This window comes from Daphnia carinata, chromosome 6 (assembly GCF_022539665.2).
Source record: "Daphnia carinata strain CSIRO-1 chromosome 6, CSIRO_AGI_Dcar_HiC_V3, whole genome shotgun sequence".
NCBI classification, from domain to species: domain Eukaryota; kingdom Metazoa; phylum Arthropoda; class Branchiopoda; order Diplostraca; family Daphniidae; genus Daphnia; species Daphnia carinata.
This window is the reverse complement of record NC_081336.1, coordinates 10504859-10524635: the sequence shown is the minus strand read 5'-3', so window position 1 is coordinate 10524635 and position 19777 is coordinate 10504859. Positions and strand designations below refer to the sequence as shown.

Sequence of the window (19777 nt, the reverse complement as noted above, 5' to 3'; positions counted from 1 at the left end):
CCAGTACTCACGGGCTTGTTGCCGGTATATGGTCGTCTCTTAGTGGTGCTGGGCGTTTTGTTTCACGCGCTGGGACTGGCATTTTAGTGGACCACATTTGGTTTCCAAATGACGGCTGTCGTCGTCTTCTCTGTCCAAATTACAGTGTTAAGTTTTATGCAAAAATGACTATTAACAAATAATTAGATGTATTGTTTATTTCCTTCTATAGGGACTAGCAACCATTTGCTTCATGTTACCAAAGTGCAAGAAAGGGGACGGCAAATCCGACGGGGATGACATGACAGTGGATGCCATATCTACGAGGACAACATCGTTTACTTATTCCGTCGTGGATGTCGGTGAGTTTCCATGATTAACTATTTCTCAGCCCGAATCTCCAGCCGAGTCCGGCCACACCTCGAAATGCTGCCCGAATCTATTGATGAATCGACGGAAAGCTGCGTGAACAATACATTCCAGAAGCTGTGACATGCGATGAAAAGGAACTGTTTAAGGGGATCGTCTGTGGGGAACACTTTAACAATTTTGATAAAGTCGTCCTCCAGGTAAACCATTTTTCGAAACAGTAGTTTATGTTTTGAAAATATCTATTTGGATTTGCTTTAGGTTACAGAAAAAGATGTACCTCGATAAATAACATCATTCGAAGAAGCCGGCCTGCGCCTACTACTACTTCAAAACATTAAGATTGCTGGCTACATAAAATCAACACCTATACAGAAAGCTTCAGTTGCAGATATTCTTGCCAAAAGAGATTTGATTACTTGTGCTGTCACGGGCTCCGGCAAAACGGTAATCCAATTAATGAACGCTGTGTAATTTTGAAACCTTGATGCCTTCGTACTAACTTGATTCGAATGGGTCGATATGAACTGGGTAAGTTGAGGTAAAAGTAATTTTGAGTGGGCACGTCTGTGATTGCGACTACGAAAAGGTCCAATTGCATTTAAGATACTCAAGAAACCCTTCGTGACATTCGTTGATTAAGTCATCTAAAATTTCACATTTTTTCATATAGGCGGCGTACTTGGTACCGTTTATGAACATATTGTTATAACAAGGTGTTTCTGGTGCATCCCCGCCATGGTTCAAAAGCCAGAAGTTGTAATTGTCGCACGCACTCGTGAATTTTCGATTCAAATTCACCGCGGGGCGTGTAAATTCTCCTACAATTCGGTTTTAAAATCTGTCATATATCAAGGAACTGTCACGAGCCATCATCGGTCAAATCTTCAAGCTGGGTGCAATACTCTTGTCGCGACCGCGGGGCGACTCGAGGATTTTCTCAATTAGTGTCACGTCAGGTAATCTATGGTAACACAGATTCCGTAATGGTGAAATTCGGTGTACCCACGGTGGCCGAAGCCATGGAATTAGGCCGAAAAGCTGCCGCATTTGTGTCGGCAAAATATGTCCAACCCATTAATTTGGAATTCGAAAAAGTCTATTACCCCTATTTATTGATCAACGAAAAGAGGTAATTACGGTTCTGATTTATAAAGACTTGTTAGATGAGATACCAGTTGCACTGTCTGTTTCTGTCTTCACAGGTATCCAGGATTGTATTGGACCAAACCTGAAAAGTTTGACAAAATGGATTGTAACGGTTTAGAAACTGTTCGTCGTGATAATTGTCAACTCGTTGCCAATCTTATCAATAGCTGGTCTGCAGAAAAGTTTGATTGATCGGTGAACAAAAAGTCATCAGTTTTAGTATTCAAAGTTTGAGGTTTTGATATTTTCTCTTAGAGATCCGGATGGAGCACTAGAATACGCCAAACAATCTATTTTCGACTTGCTGCGCAACAAAGTCGATATCTCACTTCTGATGATTACCAAGGTAGAGCGTAACTATGTTTTGGAATACTGTGATTTTATCCGTTTGCTTTCTTTTATTAAAAAGGAGCTGACTAAAACAGATAAAGACTACGCCAGTAAACAGGCACATGTGGAACTAGCTCACAAGATGCGTAAGCGAGATGCTGGTACAACCCCAAAATTAGGGGATCGAGTTCCGTATGTCATTATCGCAGCCGCTAAAAGTACACCAGCTTACCTCAAGGTTCGTCTTTGGATTTCAAATTTCTCATGAACTATTAAGTTTTCATACGTCTTCTTTAGACGGAAAACCCTATTTTTGTAATGGAATACAGCGTACCTATTGATGCCCCATACCATTTGGAAAATCAGCTTTCAAAACCCCTTGTTCGGATTTTGGAACCCATACTTGGATCTAAAGCGGAATCATTGTTGCTACGTAAACACGGACTTATCGCCTTTATTTGCTTGACATAATTGAACGGTTTGTATTCCGTATTGTAGATGGTTACCATACCCGGACGCCTTCATTTGTTACTTCAAAAATTGGTGGATTGGCTAGCTTTACCACACGCAAATCCACCTGTGTTGGATGCAAAACCGTCCTTCCAGACGATAGTGCTGTATGCAAGTAAGTCTAATTTCTGCCTATCTCGGCGATGTTTGTTAAAATTGCTGTTCCAATTTAAACAGATTTTGCAAGCCGAAAGAATCGGAGTTCTACCAGAGGGAAATTGGCCAACTTTATGCTCTCGAAGAGAAGTTTAATCGTTTATGGACAGAATGTCAACGGTGCCAGGGAAGTCTCAACGAAGAGATTCTTTGTTGCAAGTAAATAGTTTGAGTGATATCCTAATCATGTTACATACTTAATACTAATCGTTTGCCACATTTAGCCGAGATTGCCCCATCTATTATATGAGGACAAAAGTTAGAAAAAATCTCACGGAACAGGGTAAACTTATGGAAAGATTCAGCCTACCCTGACAACCTACCGCTCTCGTCAATGATGGTGCATACAGGTAGTGGCTTGGCTTTTGTAAAATAGATTGGAAACAATAAATTACACGACTCATTGTTCAGTAAGTTCCCCATAACCAAAAGATTTTAATAAAAATGGTGTATAGCGCCGTAAGAGTCTCGGAGGGAGCAGGCGGTAAAATACGTGATGTCATGTAATTCCGTATTTTGAAAAACGAAAGTTGATGGCATTAGTAAGTAGATGTATAAGTTATTAGAAAAGTCACGTTGTTGCGAATGATCCAGTCGACGAAACATCGTACGAACCAACGCACATTGAATTAATTAGATTAAGTTCTTAGTCTTTCTGTTTTTTTTTGTGGTTTATTTCAATATCTAGATTTTTTTCTTCCCATCCCATTTAAAAATTTTTTTTCATTGGCAACAAATTTTACTTACATTTATTTTATTTTTCTTTCCTTTTTTTTTCTTTTTATTATGCCACCCGCGAAAGATGTCGTAGCAAATTTGCAATAGACTAAATTCATTCATTTCTTTTGATCGGTACTTTTGATTTCAATTCTCAAATTCAAACCGTTTAACTAGTATCATTATTTGATTTTATTTTAGAAATCTAGCTGTTGTCGGTATCGCATTGGCACTAAGTGGAGTTGCGTTTGCAGGGCAACAAGTTTCGGGGGTCGTTGATGCCATGAGAGAAGCTGTGTAAGCCACATTTAAAAAATTCAATTTGCTGTGCCAGTATTCATTTCTTTTTTGCATTTTGATAATAGACATGCTGGTTATCCGGATAATCCCAATACTCACGGGCTTGTTGCTGGTATTTGGTCGTCTCTGCTGGGCGTTTTGTTTCACGCGCTGGGACTGGCATTTTAGTGGACCACATTGGTTTCCAAATGACGGCTGCCGTCGTGTTCTCTGTTCAAATTACAGTGGTAAGTTTTGACCATAAATAAATGACTATTAACAAGTAAATAATAAGATGCATTATTTCTTTCCTTCTATAGGGTTTAGCAACCATGTGCTTCATGTTACCAAAGTGCAAGAAAGGTGACGGCAAATCCGACGGGGATGACACGACAGTGGATGCCATATCTACGAGGACAACATCGTTTACTTATTCGTGGATATCGTGGATGTCGGTGAGTTTCCACGATTAACTATTTCTCAGCCCGAATCTCCAGCCGAGTCCGTCACGTGCAAATCAGTGTCGATCCCATTACCGCGAGACTGTGCCATTATTCGCCGCATGCGCGCTGAAACATATGCCGGGTTCTCTGGCTGAACAGATTAGGCCCATCGTGTAGACTAGATAATTGAATTTAGAAACTTGAGAATCTCATCTAGCACCCTACCACTTGCCACATCTGTAACAATACCCGATATTTTCCGTGTCTCTTCCGGCTGGCTTTAACTATTTTATGAAAATCATATCCGGCTAATCCATACTCTGTCGCACGATCTGCTTTTAATCCAATCGATAATTTTCAGGAAAGCGTTTTGGCTTCGTTTTTTCAGCCAATTTTTGATATTCGAGCAGAACAAGAGAAAAATCGATTCATGCGACAAAATCTTGTTTAAATTTAATTGAGCTTAAGCCAAATTGAATTTTAAAAATGCATTACATTTTATGTGGTGTTGTGGCGAATGGTACGGGAATGGATGAATAGGCTTTTAACAGCTGTGGTGATCACATTCAAATATTATCGATTCGACCGAAAGATGGTCGTGCTCGTCAGAGCGTCCACCCACACGCTTTATGCTAGTCATTGACTAAAAAATGTTACTTAAAGAAGCGAACCGTTCTGACCGTTGAATGAAGGACGCACGCGAGTCTTTTGATCTACTAGCGGAATAAGGATACAAAAATTGATAAATTTCCAGTTTGAAGTAGACATTTTTTTCCCCTTTTTGCAATGATAACGCCATCAACCGTTATGGCGTGACGTGTTCCATCGTTCCAAATCACTTTTCTTGTTCCCATTTTCTTTTCCGAGGGCTTTTCAAGTGGGAAAAAGGAAGAAGCCTTTGAAGTAGGAAGAACAAGCAAAGTATAAACATAGAGATTGGTAACGATAACGGAATTTCGTGAAATTAAATATGGGGAACTGAGAATTCGATGACTAACTGTAAAATTATTAGTGCGATTGAGTTGTTTTCCTCTGCAATTTTTAAAAACTTGTACGTACCTATTGACTGATCTAGTATAGTCACAGGTAGAATACTCTAAACCAATGCAATCACGCGTGAATGTATAAAAATCGGAAGCCGCTTAAATTTTTTTTTTCTTGCGCAAGAAGGAAGCGTGAATGACGGTACGATCACCAGGTCAATGCAATGAGAAGTTGTAAAAATAATTCAATTATTTTTCTTTGTTTAGGCTATTCCCAAAAAACTAATTGAAATCGTGTTTCATAAGCCACATTGTTTTAACTGGTAGCCCTTCGTGGTAGGACCATCGAAGCTCTTGTCTAAGTATTAAAACACTAGAATTCGTTGGAGCATTTTTTTTTTTTAACATCTTTATTTTTAAGATCCAAATTATTGCCGACAGTACAAGCAATCTGTAGTAACCAAGCATAGAATTCGTGAAAGAAATCGAAAGAAAAGAGAAGCTGGAGAGGTATAACTATGAAAATGTAAGCATGCTTAGAAAATCTGTGGACTTTGTTCAAATCACGTCCCATTTAAATTAAGGTATTGGGAGAATGAATGAATGAAATTGGGGGAGGGAGAGAGGTGACAATGGCCATAACGATTAAAAAATTTTCCGCTTTAACAGCATAGTTATTTCTTAACCAATTATGCCATTGTCGTCTCTCTTCACTCAATTTTGCCCCTTCCTTCAAACGTTACGAATTTAAACAAAGCCAAAGCACACAGAATTATCTAAGCATCAAAACATATTCATTGTTAGACCTTCTTTCCTCTGCTTTCATTTGGTCGTTAGAAGAACGATGTCCAAACATCGTTTTGAGTCTTTTGAAGAATTTCTTCCCCTTTTTTTCTGCCTTTGGCTCCGGAAACATTTCTTTGGCGAAAGCCACTTCTGCCATCTTCTTCTCAAAATCGATATTTTCGTTTTCGACAATCACTTGCAGGGCTTTTTCTCTTCGCCGGAGAAGTTCGGTTAGTTTCGCGCGTTCTACTTCCGATGATGCAGACGCAAGTTTTGTTTTATGATCATCCAGCGCGTCTTCTGCATCACGTATAACTTCGCGGGACCTCCTTTTGTCATTTTCGTAGAGTTTTTCCAGCTTAGAAAAAGTCTTCCTGAGCTTGTCGATGCTGTTGCATTCAATGACAAGCGGTTCAGATTTGTTCCCGGAGGCGGCCCTTTTTATCTCGAACGCTACCATTATGGCCATTATGGTCTGTGACATGTACTTTTCATACTTTTCGCGATTTTTCTTATTCTTGTCTTTTGCTATATCGATCAGTAACGTCAAGTAATTGATCATAGCACCGGTCAAGTTTAGTGTAGTATTAGGTTCGGCATCCGATTTTGTTGTCGGGGTTTCGGGAGGCGTTTCCTTTCCTGTTGTGCGTGTTATTTTGATCAAATGCGCATTTTGTTGATGTAAATGGAGGTCGTGGAAGAGTCTGCAACCGAGGAAGTTGGGCATAGCCTTATATCCTGCACACACGTAAATTGGGATTTCAGTTGTTTTGTCTTGTAATACAACGTGGGTGTAGAAAAATCCAACGACCTCTTCCCATTTTACGTGCTCTTTGAACTTCCCTGTACGCTTAGACTTGACCAAATTGTACTTCGTAAAAGGCGTTAAGTTGGGCTCGCCTATTTGTTGCCATTGTTGTAGACTGATGATTGACTCGTCACAGCCTTTGTCAATCACCATATCCACTTTATGCTTGTTCAGACATACCTGCACAGACTTGATCTTGATGGTATTATCTTCTCTCAAAAATCCCGGTTTGACGAATTTCTGTTTCATTCGCTCGAAGAATCGTGATTGCTTCGACTGTTGGGCGCCCTTTGCAGTTCCATCTGGTTTCTCTGCTTGGCAATCAGTACTAGATGAAGTATTCTGGGGTAAAGGATGCGTCGTGTTACATTCCTGTAACAAGTCGCTCCTGTTTTCTGGTGTCAACTGTTCAGGTTGTTCTTCTCTGCTGGAAGATCCTGTTAATGCTGTGACGAACGTGAAGATATTCATAAATGAGGGAACCATTTTGAATATTTCGATTTACTTCGGGTGCTTGAAAAACACCGCTCGCTGTCTCGCTTTATGGCATTTTTCGACGGAAGACAGAACCCATCACTGCTCAAACTCTGATGTTTTTTCAAAAAAAAATGTTAATAAGATAAGGTAATTTGAATTGTGTGAAGGAAATTAAATGAATTAGAATTTTTCCCGTAATGTTCAACACAAATAACTGTAAAAAACTCTAAAAAGTATTTTTATTTCGTGAAAAACTATCTCAGTTTTGGAATCTTCTGAATTCACATGCATGCCGTCTATAGGACATATACCCTGGTGGTTATTACTGTTTCCGCTATCATTTCCACGATATACCGTCCCGCCTTAGCCAACTCGTGTTTTTCGTTTGCACCTCGACGCAGACCTACGTTGTTATGTGCTTGAGTCTTGCTCTTTAGCATGCCAAAGAAATTTGACTACTATTGCTATTTTTATTTATAGCTAAGGAGAAGTAAGATACCACAAGCTGTTTGAAGAATGGGTATGTTGGATCGTTCACAACCTTGGCTAAGCCATGTTTGCCATACCCACCCTATCCAGAAAGACAGCAAAAGAATAGGTCAGTTTCGATGGCTGAAACATCACCAGTGCTTTGGCATGATCAGGTGCAAAAACGACTGAAAAGATTGAATCAACACTTATTACTCGAACGAAAAGGAGTTGAGCACAAAGGAGGATACTGTGAAAAAAGATAGATGCCTGTCAACAGCATCATCTGACAGTTGTAATGGAGGTTGTGGAGGGCTTAAGAAGAAAAAATATAGGCGTTTTGGAGAGGTTGATAAAACAGAGAAGAAAAAACTGACACCCAGACAATGGCTTCTATTGGTTGTTCTCTCATTAGCAACTCTCACATCATCATTTGCCTTTCCCCCCCGTTCTTTCCCTAAATTGTAAGTATCTGTGAAATAAGATCATATGTAATGTGAAATCTAAATGTTTGCTTTAATCTCTAGGCTGAAGATAAGGGTGCCACAGTATCCATTTATGGATTTATTATTGGTACCAACTGCCTGACATCGTTTCTTGTCACACTCCTTTTATTGGAAAAACGTAAATATTACCCCAAATTTGTTCCATAAACGTGTAATTTGCATCTTCATCTTTCTTTCAGCTAAAAGTTAGTGGCGTTCGGTTCACCTTTGTTTCTGGAGTTTTCATTGGAGGTATTTGCTGCTTATTATCGGGGTGAGTAGTAAATTACACAAAAAAAACGCAAAAGCTGGGTTTTAATCAGTAAACTTTAAAAGCTTTTTAGAGTATTTCCCTCCCGGGGGTTCATTCGTCGTAATATCTATATTGATCCGCGTCATTCACGCTGCCGGAAACGCTGGAACAATTACGGCGACGTTTACGTACACTGCTGTGGAGTTTCCCAATTCCGTTGCCAAAATCTTTGTAAGATTCACTAATGCAGGTTTAGCGTTCGCTGTTCAATTTCTACCATTGTTCTAATTTTAGAATCTTACAAGAACCATGATGAACATTGCCCAGTTTGCTAGTCCTATAGTCGGTGGTGCATTGCATGAAGTAGGTGGTTTTAAGACTACCTTTATCCTCATGGGAGGAATTCAAACTATTATGGCCTTTATTGCATTACCCTTTCTCGCCGATTATGACGGTAAGTTAGTTCAAAATATTGTACGTCACCAGCCTTCTCATCTCGTTTCTCAACATTTTAGTGTCACAGTATGACGAGGGATAAACTAAAACTCAATCGCCATTGGCTATTTTGTGTATTCCATCCATTTGGATCCCGTTCTTCACGTTCATCGTATCGACATGTCGAACGGGTTCCTCTCGATCAACTTTGAACCGCAAGTGTTGCGTACGGTATGTTTTCCGTCTTGGCGTTATTATTAATTTCTTTAGAATCATTTTATGTTTTGTTTGCAGTTTGACTTGACACCATTTTACGTGGGTATCTTTTTCGGACTGAAAGACGGTGCCAACAGTATAGCCAGCCCTATTTGGGGATACTTGTGCGATCGCCGAGGACCTGTGAAGCTCTGCCTTTTTTCCAGTACCATGATCGGAGCCTTGTCCATATTTTTGCTGGGGCGTTTTCCCTTCGTTCCTATTGATCGGTACTTTTGATTTCAATTCTCAAATTCAAACCGTTTAACTAGTATCATTATTTGATTTTATTTTAGAAATCTAGCTGTTGTCGGTATCGCATTGGCACAAAGTGGAGTTGCGTTTGCAGGGCAACAAGTTTCGGGGGTCGTTGATGCCATGAGAGAAGCTATGTAAGCCACATTTAAAAAAATCAATTTACTGTACCAGTATTCATTTCTTTTTTTTTTTCGTTTTGATAATAGACATGCTGGTTATCCGGATAATCCCAGTACTCACGGGCTTGTTGCCGGTATATGGTCGTCTCTTAGTGGTGCTGGGCGTTTTGTTTCACGCGCTGGGACTGGCATTTTAGTGGACCACATTGGTTTCCAAATGACGGCTGTCGTCGTCTTCTCTGTCCAAATTACAGTGTTAAGTTTTATGCAAAAATGACTATTAACAAATAATTAGATGTATTGTTTATTTCCTTCTATAGGGACTAGCAACCATTTGCTTCATGTTACCAAAATGCAAGAAAGGGGACGGCAAATCCGACGGGGATGACATGACAGTGGATGCCATATCTACGAGGACAACATCGTTTACTTATTCCGTCGTGGATGTCGGTGAGTTTCCATGATTAACTATTTCTCAGCCCGAATCTCCAGCCGAGTCCGGCCACACCTCGAAATGCTGCCCGAATCTATTGATGAATCGACGGAAAGCTGCGTGAACAATACATTCCAGAAGCTGTGACATGCGATGAAAAGGAACTGTTTAAGGGGATCGTCTGTGGGGAACACTTTAACAATTTTGATAAAGTCGTCCTCCAGGTAAACCATTTTTCGAAACAGTAGTTTATGTTTTGAAAATATCTATTTGGATTTGCTTTAGGTTACAGAAAAAGATGTACCTCGATAAATAACATCATTCGAAGAAGCCGGCCTGCGCCTACTACTACTTCAAAACATTAAGATTGCTGGCTACATAAAATCAACACCTATACAGAAAGCTTCAGTTGCAGATATTCTTGCCAAAAGAGATTTGATTACTTGTGCTGTCACGGGCTCCGGCAAAACGGTAATCCAATTAATGAACGCTGTGTAATTTTGAAACCTTGATGCCTTCGTACTAACTTGATTCGAATGGGTCGATATGAACTGGGTAAGTTGAGGTAAAAGTAATTTTGAGTGGGCACGTCTGTGATTGCGACTACGAAAAGGTCCAATTGCATTTAAGATACTCAAGAAACCCTTCGTGACATTCGTTGATTAAGTCATCTAAAATTTCACATTTTTTCATATAGGCGGCGTACTTGGTACCGTTTATGAACATATTGTTAGAACAAGGTGTTTCTGGTGCATCCCCGCCATGGTTCAAAAGCCAGAAGTTGTAATTGTCGCACGCACTCGTGAATTTTCGATTCAAATTCACCGCGGGGCGTGTAAATTCTCCTACAATTCGGTTTTAAAATCTGTCATATATCAAGGAACTGTCACGAGCCATCATCGGTCAAATCTTCAAGCTGGGTGCAATACTCTTGTCGCGACCGCGGGGCGACTCGAGGATTTTCTCAATTAGTGTCACGTCAGGTAATCTATGGTAACACAGATTCCGTAATGGTGAAATTCGGTGTACCCACGGTGGCCGAAGCCATGGAATTAGGCCGAGAAGCTGCCGCATTTGTGTCGGCAAAATTTGTCAAACCCATTAATTTGGAATTCGAAAAAGTCTATTACCCCTATTTATTGATCAACGAAAAGAGGTAATTACGGTTCTGATTTATAAAGACTTGTTAGATGAGATACCAGTTGCACTGTCTGTTTCTGTCTTCACAGGTATCCAGGATTGTATTGGACCAAACCTGAAAAGTTTGACAAAATGGATTGTAAGGGTTTAGAAACTGTTCGTCGTGATAATTGTCAACTCGTTGCCAATCTTATCAATAGCTGGTCTGCAGAAAAGTTTGATTGATCGGTAAACAAAAAGTCATCAGTTTTAGTATTCAAAGTTTGAGGTTTTGATATTTTCTCTTAGAGATCCGGATGGAGCACTAGAATACGCCAAACAATCTATTTTCGACTTGCTGCGCAACAAAGTCGATATCTCACTTCTGATGATTACCAAGGTAGAGCGTAACTATGTTTTGGAATACTGTGATTTTATCCGTTTGCTTTCTTTTATTAAAAAGGAGCTGACTAAAACAGATAAAGACTACGCCAGTAAACAGGCACATGTGGAACTAGCTCACAAGATGCGTAAGCGAGATGCTGGTACAACCCCAAAATTAGGGGATCGAGTTCCGTATGTCATTATCGCAGCCGCTAAAAGTACACCAGCTTACCTCAAGGTTCGTCTTTGGATTTCAAATTTCTCATGAACTATTAAGTTTTCATACGTCTTCTTTAGACGGAAAACCCTATTTTTGTAATGGAATACAGCGTACCTATTGATGCCCCATACCATTTGGAAAATCAGCTTTCAAAACCCCTTGTTCGGATTTTGGAACCCATACTTGGATCTAAAGCGGAATCATTGTTGCTACGTAAACACGGACTTATCGCCTTTATTTGCTTGACATAATTGAACGGTTTTGACAGTATTCCGTATTGTAGATGGTTACCATACCCGGACGCCTTCATTTGTTACTTCAAAAATTGGTGGATTGGCTAGCTTTACCACACGCAAATCCACCTGTGTTGGATGCAAAACCGTCCTTCCAGACGATAGTGCTGTATGCAAGTAAGTCTAATTTCTGCCTATCTCGGCGATGTTTGTTAAAATTGCTGTTCCAATTTAAACAGATTTTGCAAGCCGAAAGAATCGGAGTTCTACCAGAGGGAAATTGGCCAACTTTATGCTCTCGAAGAGAAGTTTAATCGTTTATGGACAGAATGTCAACGGTGCCAGGGAAGTCTCAACGAAGAGATTCTTTGTTGCAAGTAAATAGTTTGAGTGATATCCTAATCATGTTACATACTTAATACTAATCGTTTGCCACATTTAGCCGAGATTGCCCCATCTATTATATGAGGACAAAAGTTAGAAAAAATCTCACGGAACAGGGTAAACTTATGGAAAGATTCAGCCTACCCTGACAACCTACCGCTCTCGTCAATGATGGTGCATACAGGTAGTGGCTTGGCTTTTGTAAAATAGATTGGAAACAATAAATTACACGACTCATTGTTCAGTAAGTTCCCCATAACCAAAAGATTTTAATAAAAATGGTGTATAGCGCCGTAAGAGTCTCGGAGGGAGCAGGCGGTAAAATACGTGATGTCATGTAATTCCGTATTTTGAAAAACGAAAGTTGATGGCATTAGTAAGTAGATGTATAAGTTATTAGAAAAGTCACGTTGTTGCGAATGATCCAGTCGACGAAACATCGTACGAACCAACGCACATTGAATTAATTAGATTAAGTTCTTAGTCTTTCTGTTTTTTTTTGTTTTTTTTTTGTGGTTTATTTCAATATCTAGATTTTATTCTTCCCATCCCATTTAAAAATTTTTTTTCATTGGCAACAAATTTTACTTACATTTATTTTATTTTTCTTTCCTTTTTTTTTCTTTTTATTATGCCACCCGCGAAAGATGTCGTAGCAAATTTGCAATAGACTAAATTCATTCATTTCTTTTGATCGGTACTTTTGATTTCAATTCTCAAATTCAAACCGTTTAACTAGTATCATTATTTGATTTTATTTTAGAAATCTAGCTGTTGTCGGTATCGCATTGGCACTAAGTGGAGTTGCGTTTGCAGGGCAACAAGTTTCGGGGGTCGTTGATGCCATGAGAGAAGCTGTGTAAGCCACATTTAAAAAATTCAATTTGCTGTGCCAGTATTCATTTCTTTTTTGCATTTTGATAATAGACATGCTGGTTATCCGGATAATCCCAATACTCACGGGCTTGTTGCTGGTATTTGGTCGTCTCTGCTGGGCGTTTTGTTTCACGCGCTGGGACTGGCATTTTAGTGGACCACATTGGTTTCCAAATGACGGCTGCCGTCGTGTTCTCTGTTCAAATTACAGTGGTAAGTTTTGACCATAAATAAATGACTATTAACAAGTAAATAATAAGATGCATTATCTTTCCTTCTATAGGGTTTAGCAACCATGTGCTTCATGTTACCAAAGTGCAAGAAAGGTGACGGCAAATCCGACGGGGATGACACGACAGTGGATGCCATATCTACGAGGACAACATCGTTTACTTATTCGTGGATATCGTGGATGTCGGTGAGTTTCCACGATTAACTATTTCTCAGCCCGAATCTCCAGCCGAGTCCGTCACGTGCAAATCAGTGTCGATCCCATTACCGCGAGACTGTGCCATTATTCGCCGCATGCGCGCTGAAACATATGCCGGGTTCTCTGGCTGAACAGATTAGGCCCATCGTGTAGACTAGATAATTGAATTTAGAAACTTGAGAATCTCATCTAGCACCCTACCACTTGCCACATCTGTAACAATACCCGATATTTTCCGTGTCTCTTCCGGCTGGCTTTAACTATTTTATGAAAATCATATCCGGCTAATCCATACTCTGTCGCACGATCTGCTTTTAATCCAATCGATAATTTTCAGGAAAGCGTTTTGGCTTCGTTTTTTCAGCCAATTTTTGATATTCGAGCAGAACAAGAGAAAAATCGATTCATGCGACAAAATCTTGTTTAAATTTAATTGAGCTTAAGCCAAATTGAATTTTAAAAATGCATTACATTTTATGTGGTGTTGTGGCGAATGGTACGGGAATGGATGAATAGGCTTTTAACAGCTGTGGTGATCACATTCAAATATTATCGATTCGACCGAAAGATGGTCGTGCTCGTCAGAGCGTCCACCCACACGCTTTATGCTAGTCATTGACTAAAAAATGTTACTTAAAGAAGCGAACCGTTCTGACCGTTGAATGAAGGACGCACGCGAGTCTTTTGATCTACTAGCGGAATAAGGATACAAAAATTGATAAATTTCCAGTTTGAAGTAAACATTTTTTTCCCCTTTTTGCAATGATAACGCCATCAACCGTTATGGCGTGACGTGTTCCATCGTTCCAAATCACTTTTCTTGTTCCCATTTTCTTTTCCGAGGGCTTTTCAAGTGGGAAAAAGGAAGAAGCCTTTGAAGTAGGAAGAACAAGCAAAGTATAAACATAGAGATTGGTAACGATAACGGAATTTCGTGAAATTAAATATGGGGAACTGAGAATTCGATGACTAACTGTAAAATTATTAGTGCGATTGAGTTGTTTTCCTCTGCAATTTTTAAAAACTTGTACGTACCTATTGACTGATCTAGTATAGTCACAGGTAGAATACTCTAAACCAATGCAATCACGCGTGAATGTATAAAAATCGGAAGCCGCTTAAATTTTTTTTTTCTTGCGCAAGAAGGAAGCGTGAATGACGGTACGATCACCAGGTCAATGCAATGAGAAGTTGTAAAAATAATTCAATTATTTTTCTTTGTTTAGGCTATTCCCAAAAAACTAATTGAAATCGTGTTTCATAAGCCACATTGTTTTAACTGGTAGCCCTTCGTGGTAGGACCATCGAAGCTCTTGTCTAAGTATTAAAACACTAGAATTCGTTGGAGCATTTTTTTTTTAACATCTTTATTTTTAAGATCCAAATTATTGCCGACAGTACAAGCAATCTGTAGTAACCAAGCATAGAATTCGTGAAAGAAATCGAAAGAAAAGAGAAGCTGGAGAGGTATAACTATGAAAATGTAAGCATGCTTAGAAAATCTGTGGACTTTGTTCAAATCACGTCCCATTTAAATTAAGGTATTGGGAGAATGAATGAATGAAATTGGGGGAGGGAGAGAGGTGACAATGGCCATAACGATTAAAAAATTTTCCGCTTTAACAGCATAGTTATTTCTTAACCAATTATGCCATTGTCGTCTCTCTTCACTCAATTTTGCCCCTTCCTTCAAACGTTACGAATTTAAACAAAGCCAAAGCACACAGAATTATCTAAGCATCAAAACATATTCATTGTTAGACCTTCTTTCCTCTGCTTTCATTTGGTCGTTAGAAGAACGATGTCCAAACATCGTTTTGAGTCTTTTGAAGAATTTCTTCCCCTTTTTTCTGCCTTTGGCTCCGGAAACATTTCTTTGGCGAAAGCCACTTCTGCCATCTTCTTCTCAAAATCGATATTTTCGTTTTCGACAATCACTTGCAGGGCTTTTTCTCTTCGCCGGAGAAGTTCGGTTAGTTTCGCGCGTTCTACTTCCGATGATGCAGACGCAAGTTTTGTTTTATGATCATCCAGCGCGTCTTCTGCATCACGTATAACTTCGCGGGACCTCCTTTTGTCATTTTCGTAGAGTTTTTCCAGCTTAGAAAAAGTCTTCCTGAGCTTGTCGATGCTGTTGCATTCAATGACAAGCGGTTCAGATTTGTTCCCGGAGGCGGCCCTTTTTATCTCGAACGCTACCATTATGGCCATTATGGTCTGTGACATGTACTTTTCATACTTTTCGCGATTTTTCTTATTCTTGTCTTTTGCTATATCGATCAGTAACGTCAAGTAATTGATCATAGCACCGGTCAAGTTTAGTGTAGTATTAGGTTCGGCATCCGATTTTGTTGTCGGGGTTTCGGGAGGCGTTTCCTTTCCTGTTGTGCGTGTTATTTTGATCAAATGCGCATTTTGTTGATGTAAATGGAGGTCGTGGAAGAGTCTGCAACCGAGGAAGTTGGGCATAGCCTTATATCCTGCACACACGTAAATTGGGATTTCAGTTGTTTTGTCTTGTAATACAACGTGGGTGTAGAAAAATCCAACGACCTCTTCCCATTTTACGTGCTCTTTGAACTTCCCTGTACGCTTAGACTTGACCAAATTGTACTTCGTAAAAGGCGTTAAGTTGGGCTCGCCTATTTGTTGCCATTGTTGTAGACTGATGATTGACTCGTCACAGCCTTTGTCAATCACCATATCCACTTTATGCTTGTTCAGACATACCTGCACAGACTTGATCTTGATGGTATTATCTTCTCTCAAAAATCCCGGTTTGACGAATTTCTGTTTCATTCGCTCGAAGAATCGTGATTGCTTCGACTGTTGGGCGCCCTTTGCAGTTCCATCTGGTTTCTCTGCTTGGCAATCAGTACTAGATGAAGTATTCTGGGGTAAAGGATGCGTCGTGTTACATTCCTGTAACAAGTCGCTCCTGTTTTCTGGTGTCAACTGTTCAGGTTGTTCTTCTCTGCTGGAAGATCCTGTTAATGCTGTGACGAACGTGAAGATATTCATAAATGAGGGAACCATTTTGAATATTTCGATTTACTTCGGGTGCTTGAAAAACACCGCTCGCTGTCTCGCTTTATGGCATTTTTCGACGGAAGACAGAACCCATCACTGCTCAAACTCTGATGTTTTTTCAAAAAAAAATGTTAATAAGATAAGGTAATTTGAATTGTGTGAAGGAAATTAAATGAATTAGAATTTTTCCCGTAATGTTCAACACAAATAACTGTAAAAAACTCTAAAAAGTATTTTTATTTCGTGAAAAACTATCTCAGTTTTGGAATCTTCTGAATTCACATGCATGCCGTCTATAGGACATATACCCTGGTGGTTATTACTGTTTCCGCTATCATTTCCACGATATACCGTCCCGCCTTAGCCAACTCGTGTTTTTCGTTTGCACCTCGACGCAGACCTACGTTGTTATGTGCTTGAGTCTTGCTCTTTAGCATGCCAAAGAAATTTGACTACTATTGCTATTTTTATTTATAGCTAAGGAGAAGTAAGATACCACAAGCTGTTTGAAGAATGGGTATGTTGGATCGTTCACAACCTTGGCTAAGCCATGTTTGCCATACCCACCCTATCCAGAAAGACAGCAAAAGAATAGGTCAGTTTCGATGGCTGAAACATCACCAGTGCTTTTGGCATGATCAGGTGCAAAAACGACTGAAAAGATTGAATCAACACTTATTACTCGAACGAAAAGGAGTTGAGCACAAAGGAGGATACTGTGAAAAAAGATAGATGCCTGTCAACAGCATCATCTGACAGTTGTAATGGAGGTTGTGGAGGGCTTAAGAAGAAAAAATATAGGCGTTTTGGAGAGGTTGATAAAACAGAGAAGAAAAAACTGACACCCAGACAATGGCTTCTATTGGTTGTTCTCTCATTAGCAACTCTCACATCATCATTTGCCTTTCCCCCCCGTTCTTTCCCTAAATTGTAAGTATCTGTGAAATAAGATCATATGTAATGTGAAATCTAAATGTTTGCTTTAATCTCTAGGCTGAAGATAAGGGTGCCACAGTATCCATTTATGGATTTATTATTGGTACCAACTGCCTGACATCGTTTCTTGTCACACTCCTTTTATTGGAAAAAACGTAAATATTACCCCAAATTTGTTCCATAAACGTGTAATTTGCATCTTCATCTTTCTTTCAGCTAAAAGTTAGTGGCGTTCGGTTCACCTTTGTTTCTGGAGTTTTCATTGGAGGTATTTGCTGCTTATTATCGGGGTGAGTAGTAAATTACACAAAAAAAACGCAAAAGCTGGGTTTTAATCAGTAAACTTTAAAAGCTTTTTAGAGTATTTCCCTCCCGGGGGTTCATTCGTCGTAATATCTATATTGATCCGCGTCATTCACGCTGCCGGAAACGCTGGAACAATTACGGCGACGTTTACGTACACTGCTGTGGAGTTTCCCAATTCCGTTGCCAAAATCTTTGTAAGATTCACTAATGCAGGTTTAGCGTTCGCTGTTCAATTTCTACCATTGTTCTAATTTTAGAATCTTACAAGAACCATGATGAACATTGCCCAGTTTGCTAGTCCTATAGTCGGTGGTGCATTGCATGAAGTAGGTGGTTTTAAGACTACCTTTATCCTCATGGGAGGAATTCAAACTATTATGGCCTTTATTGCATTACCCTTTCTCGCCGATTATGACGGTAAGTTAGTTCAAAATATTGTACGTCACCAGCCTTCTCATCTCGTTTCTCAACATTTTAGTGTCACAGTATGACGAGGGATAAACTAAAACTCAATCGCCATTGGCTATTTTGTGTATTCCATCCATTTGGATCCCGTTCTTCACGTTCATCGTATCGACATGTCGAACGGGTTCCTCTCGATCAACTTTGAACCGCAAGTGTTGCGTACGGTATGTTTTCCGTCTTGGCGTTATTATTAATTTCTTTAGAATCATTTTATGTTTTGTTTGCAGTTTGACTTGACACCATTTTACGTGGGCATCTTTTTCGGACTGAAAGACGGTGCCAACAGTATAGCCAGCCCTATTTGGGGATACTTGTGCCATCGCCGAGGAACTGTGAAGCTCTGCCTTCTTTCGAGCACCATGATCGTAGCCTTGTCCATATTTTTGCTGGGGCCTTTTCCCTTCGTTCCTATTGATCGGTAGGTCTACTTTTGATTTCAATTCTCCAGGTCAAACCGTTTAACTAGTATCATTATTTGGATTTTGTTTTAGAAATCTAGTTGTTGTCGGTATCGCATTGGCACTGAGTGGAAATGCGTTTGCAGGTCAACAAGTTTCCGGGGTTGTTGATGCCATGAGAGAAGCCGTGTAAGCCACATTTAAAAAGAAACTATTTACTGTACCAGTATTCATTTCCTTTCTTTCGTTTTGATAATAGATATTCTGGTTATCCGGATAATCCCAGTACGCACGGCCTTGTTGCCGGTATATGGTCGTCACTTAGTGGTGCTGGGCGTTTTGTTTCACGCGCCGGTACTGGCATTTTAGTGGACCACATTTGGTTTCCAAATGACGGCTGTCGTCGTCTTCTCTGTTCAAATTACAGTGGTAAGTTTTGTGCAAAAATGAATGACTTTTAACAAGTAAATAATTGATTGCATTGTCTATTTCCTTCTATAGGGTCTAGCAACCATTTGCTTTATGTTACCAAAGTGCAAGAAAGGGGACGGCAAGTCCGACGGGGATGACACGACAGTGGATGCCATATCTACGCGAACAACATCGTCTACTTATTCCGTCGTGGATGTCGGTGAGTTTCCACGGTTAACTATTTCTCAGCCCGAATCTCCAGCCGAGTCCGTCACGTGCAAATCAGTGTCGATCCCATTACCGCGAGACTGTGCCATAATTCGCCGCATGCGTGCTGAAACATATGCGGGATTCTCTGGCTGAACAGATTAGGCCCATCGTGTAGACTAGATAATGGAATTTAGAAACTTGAGAATCTCATCAGCTCCCTATCACTTGCCATACCCGATATTTTCCGTGTCTCCTCCGGCTGGCTTTAACTATTTTATGAAAATCATATCCGGCTAATCCATACTCTCAACTATCTCCCTTAAAAAAAAAAATCTTAATCGATCTAGAAAAAAAAGATATTTGTTATTTAGCGTAAATTTTGTTTTGTTCTAGACAGCTTTTTGTTTACATAATGTGTTTTGTTATTAAGGATCAATATAGATTATCAAGGCTGCTAAATTCAATCGCAATCATAGAGGGATACAATTCATTCCTCTTTCAAGTCCATTGTTTGCCCCCAGTAGCTCCATTAATCACTTGAGCAGTTCATCACAAGTCAAGTAGAAGCCAGACCACGTCGAAGCATTTAACTTTTTTTAATTTTACCCCGTCGCACATCTGCTTTTTATCCAATCGATAATTTTCAGGAGAGCGTTTTGGCTTCTTTTTTTCAGCCAATTTTT

General features: G+C 39.8%; 1 protein-coding gene, 1 long non-coding RNA gene and 1 pseudogene across 3 annotated transcripts; all 3 read left to right on the top strand.

The window, feature by feature from the left end:
• Positions 1-613: 613 nt before the first annotated feature.
• Positions 614-9106, top strand: LOC130685812 (uncharacterized). 2 transcript variants are annotated; one of them, XR_008999703.2, is made up of 8 exons: positions 614-879; positions 7467-7918; positions 7982-8078; positions 8140-8213; positions 8276-8423; positions 8487-8646; positions 8708-8858; positions 8922-9106. It is a non-coding gene; the product is annotated as an uncharacterized LOC130685812 (long non-coding RNA). The 2 variants fall into 2 exon arrangements; XR_009421231.1 differs by lacking the exon at positions 614-879 and having other exon boundaries at positions 7342-7918.
• An 875-nt stretch (positions 9107-9981) lies between these two features.
• On the top strand, positions 9982-11069 carry LOC132088067 (uncharacterized). Its single transcript, XM_059495738.1, has 2 exons — positions 9982-10848; positions 10922-11069. The coding sequence occupies exons 1-2, from the start codon at positions 10703-10705 to the stop codon at positions 11055-11057; spliced, it is 282 nt and encodes a 93-aa protein (XP_059351721.1). The 5' UTR covers positions 9982-10702; the 3' UTR covers positions 11058-11069.
• Positions 11070-16650: 5581 nt separating this feature from the next.
• On the top strand, positions 16651-19582 carry LOC130685805 (MFS-type transporter SLC18B1-like; annotated as a pseudogene).
• Positions 19583-19777: the final 195 nt, after the last annotated feature.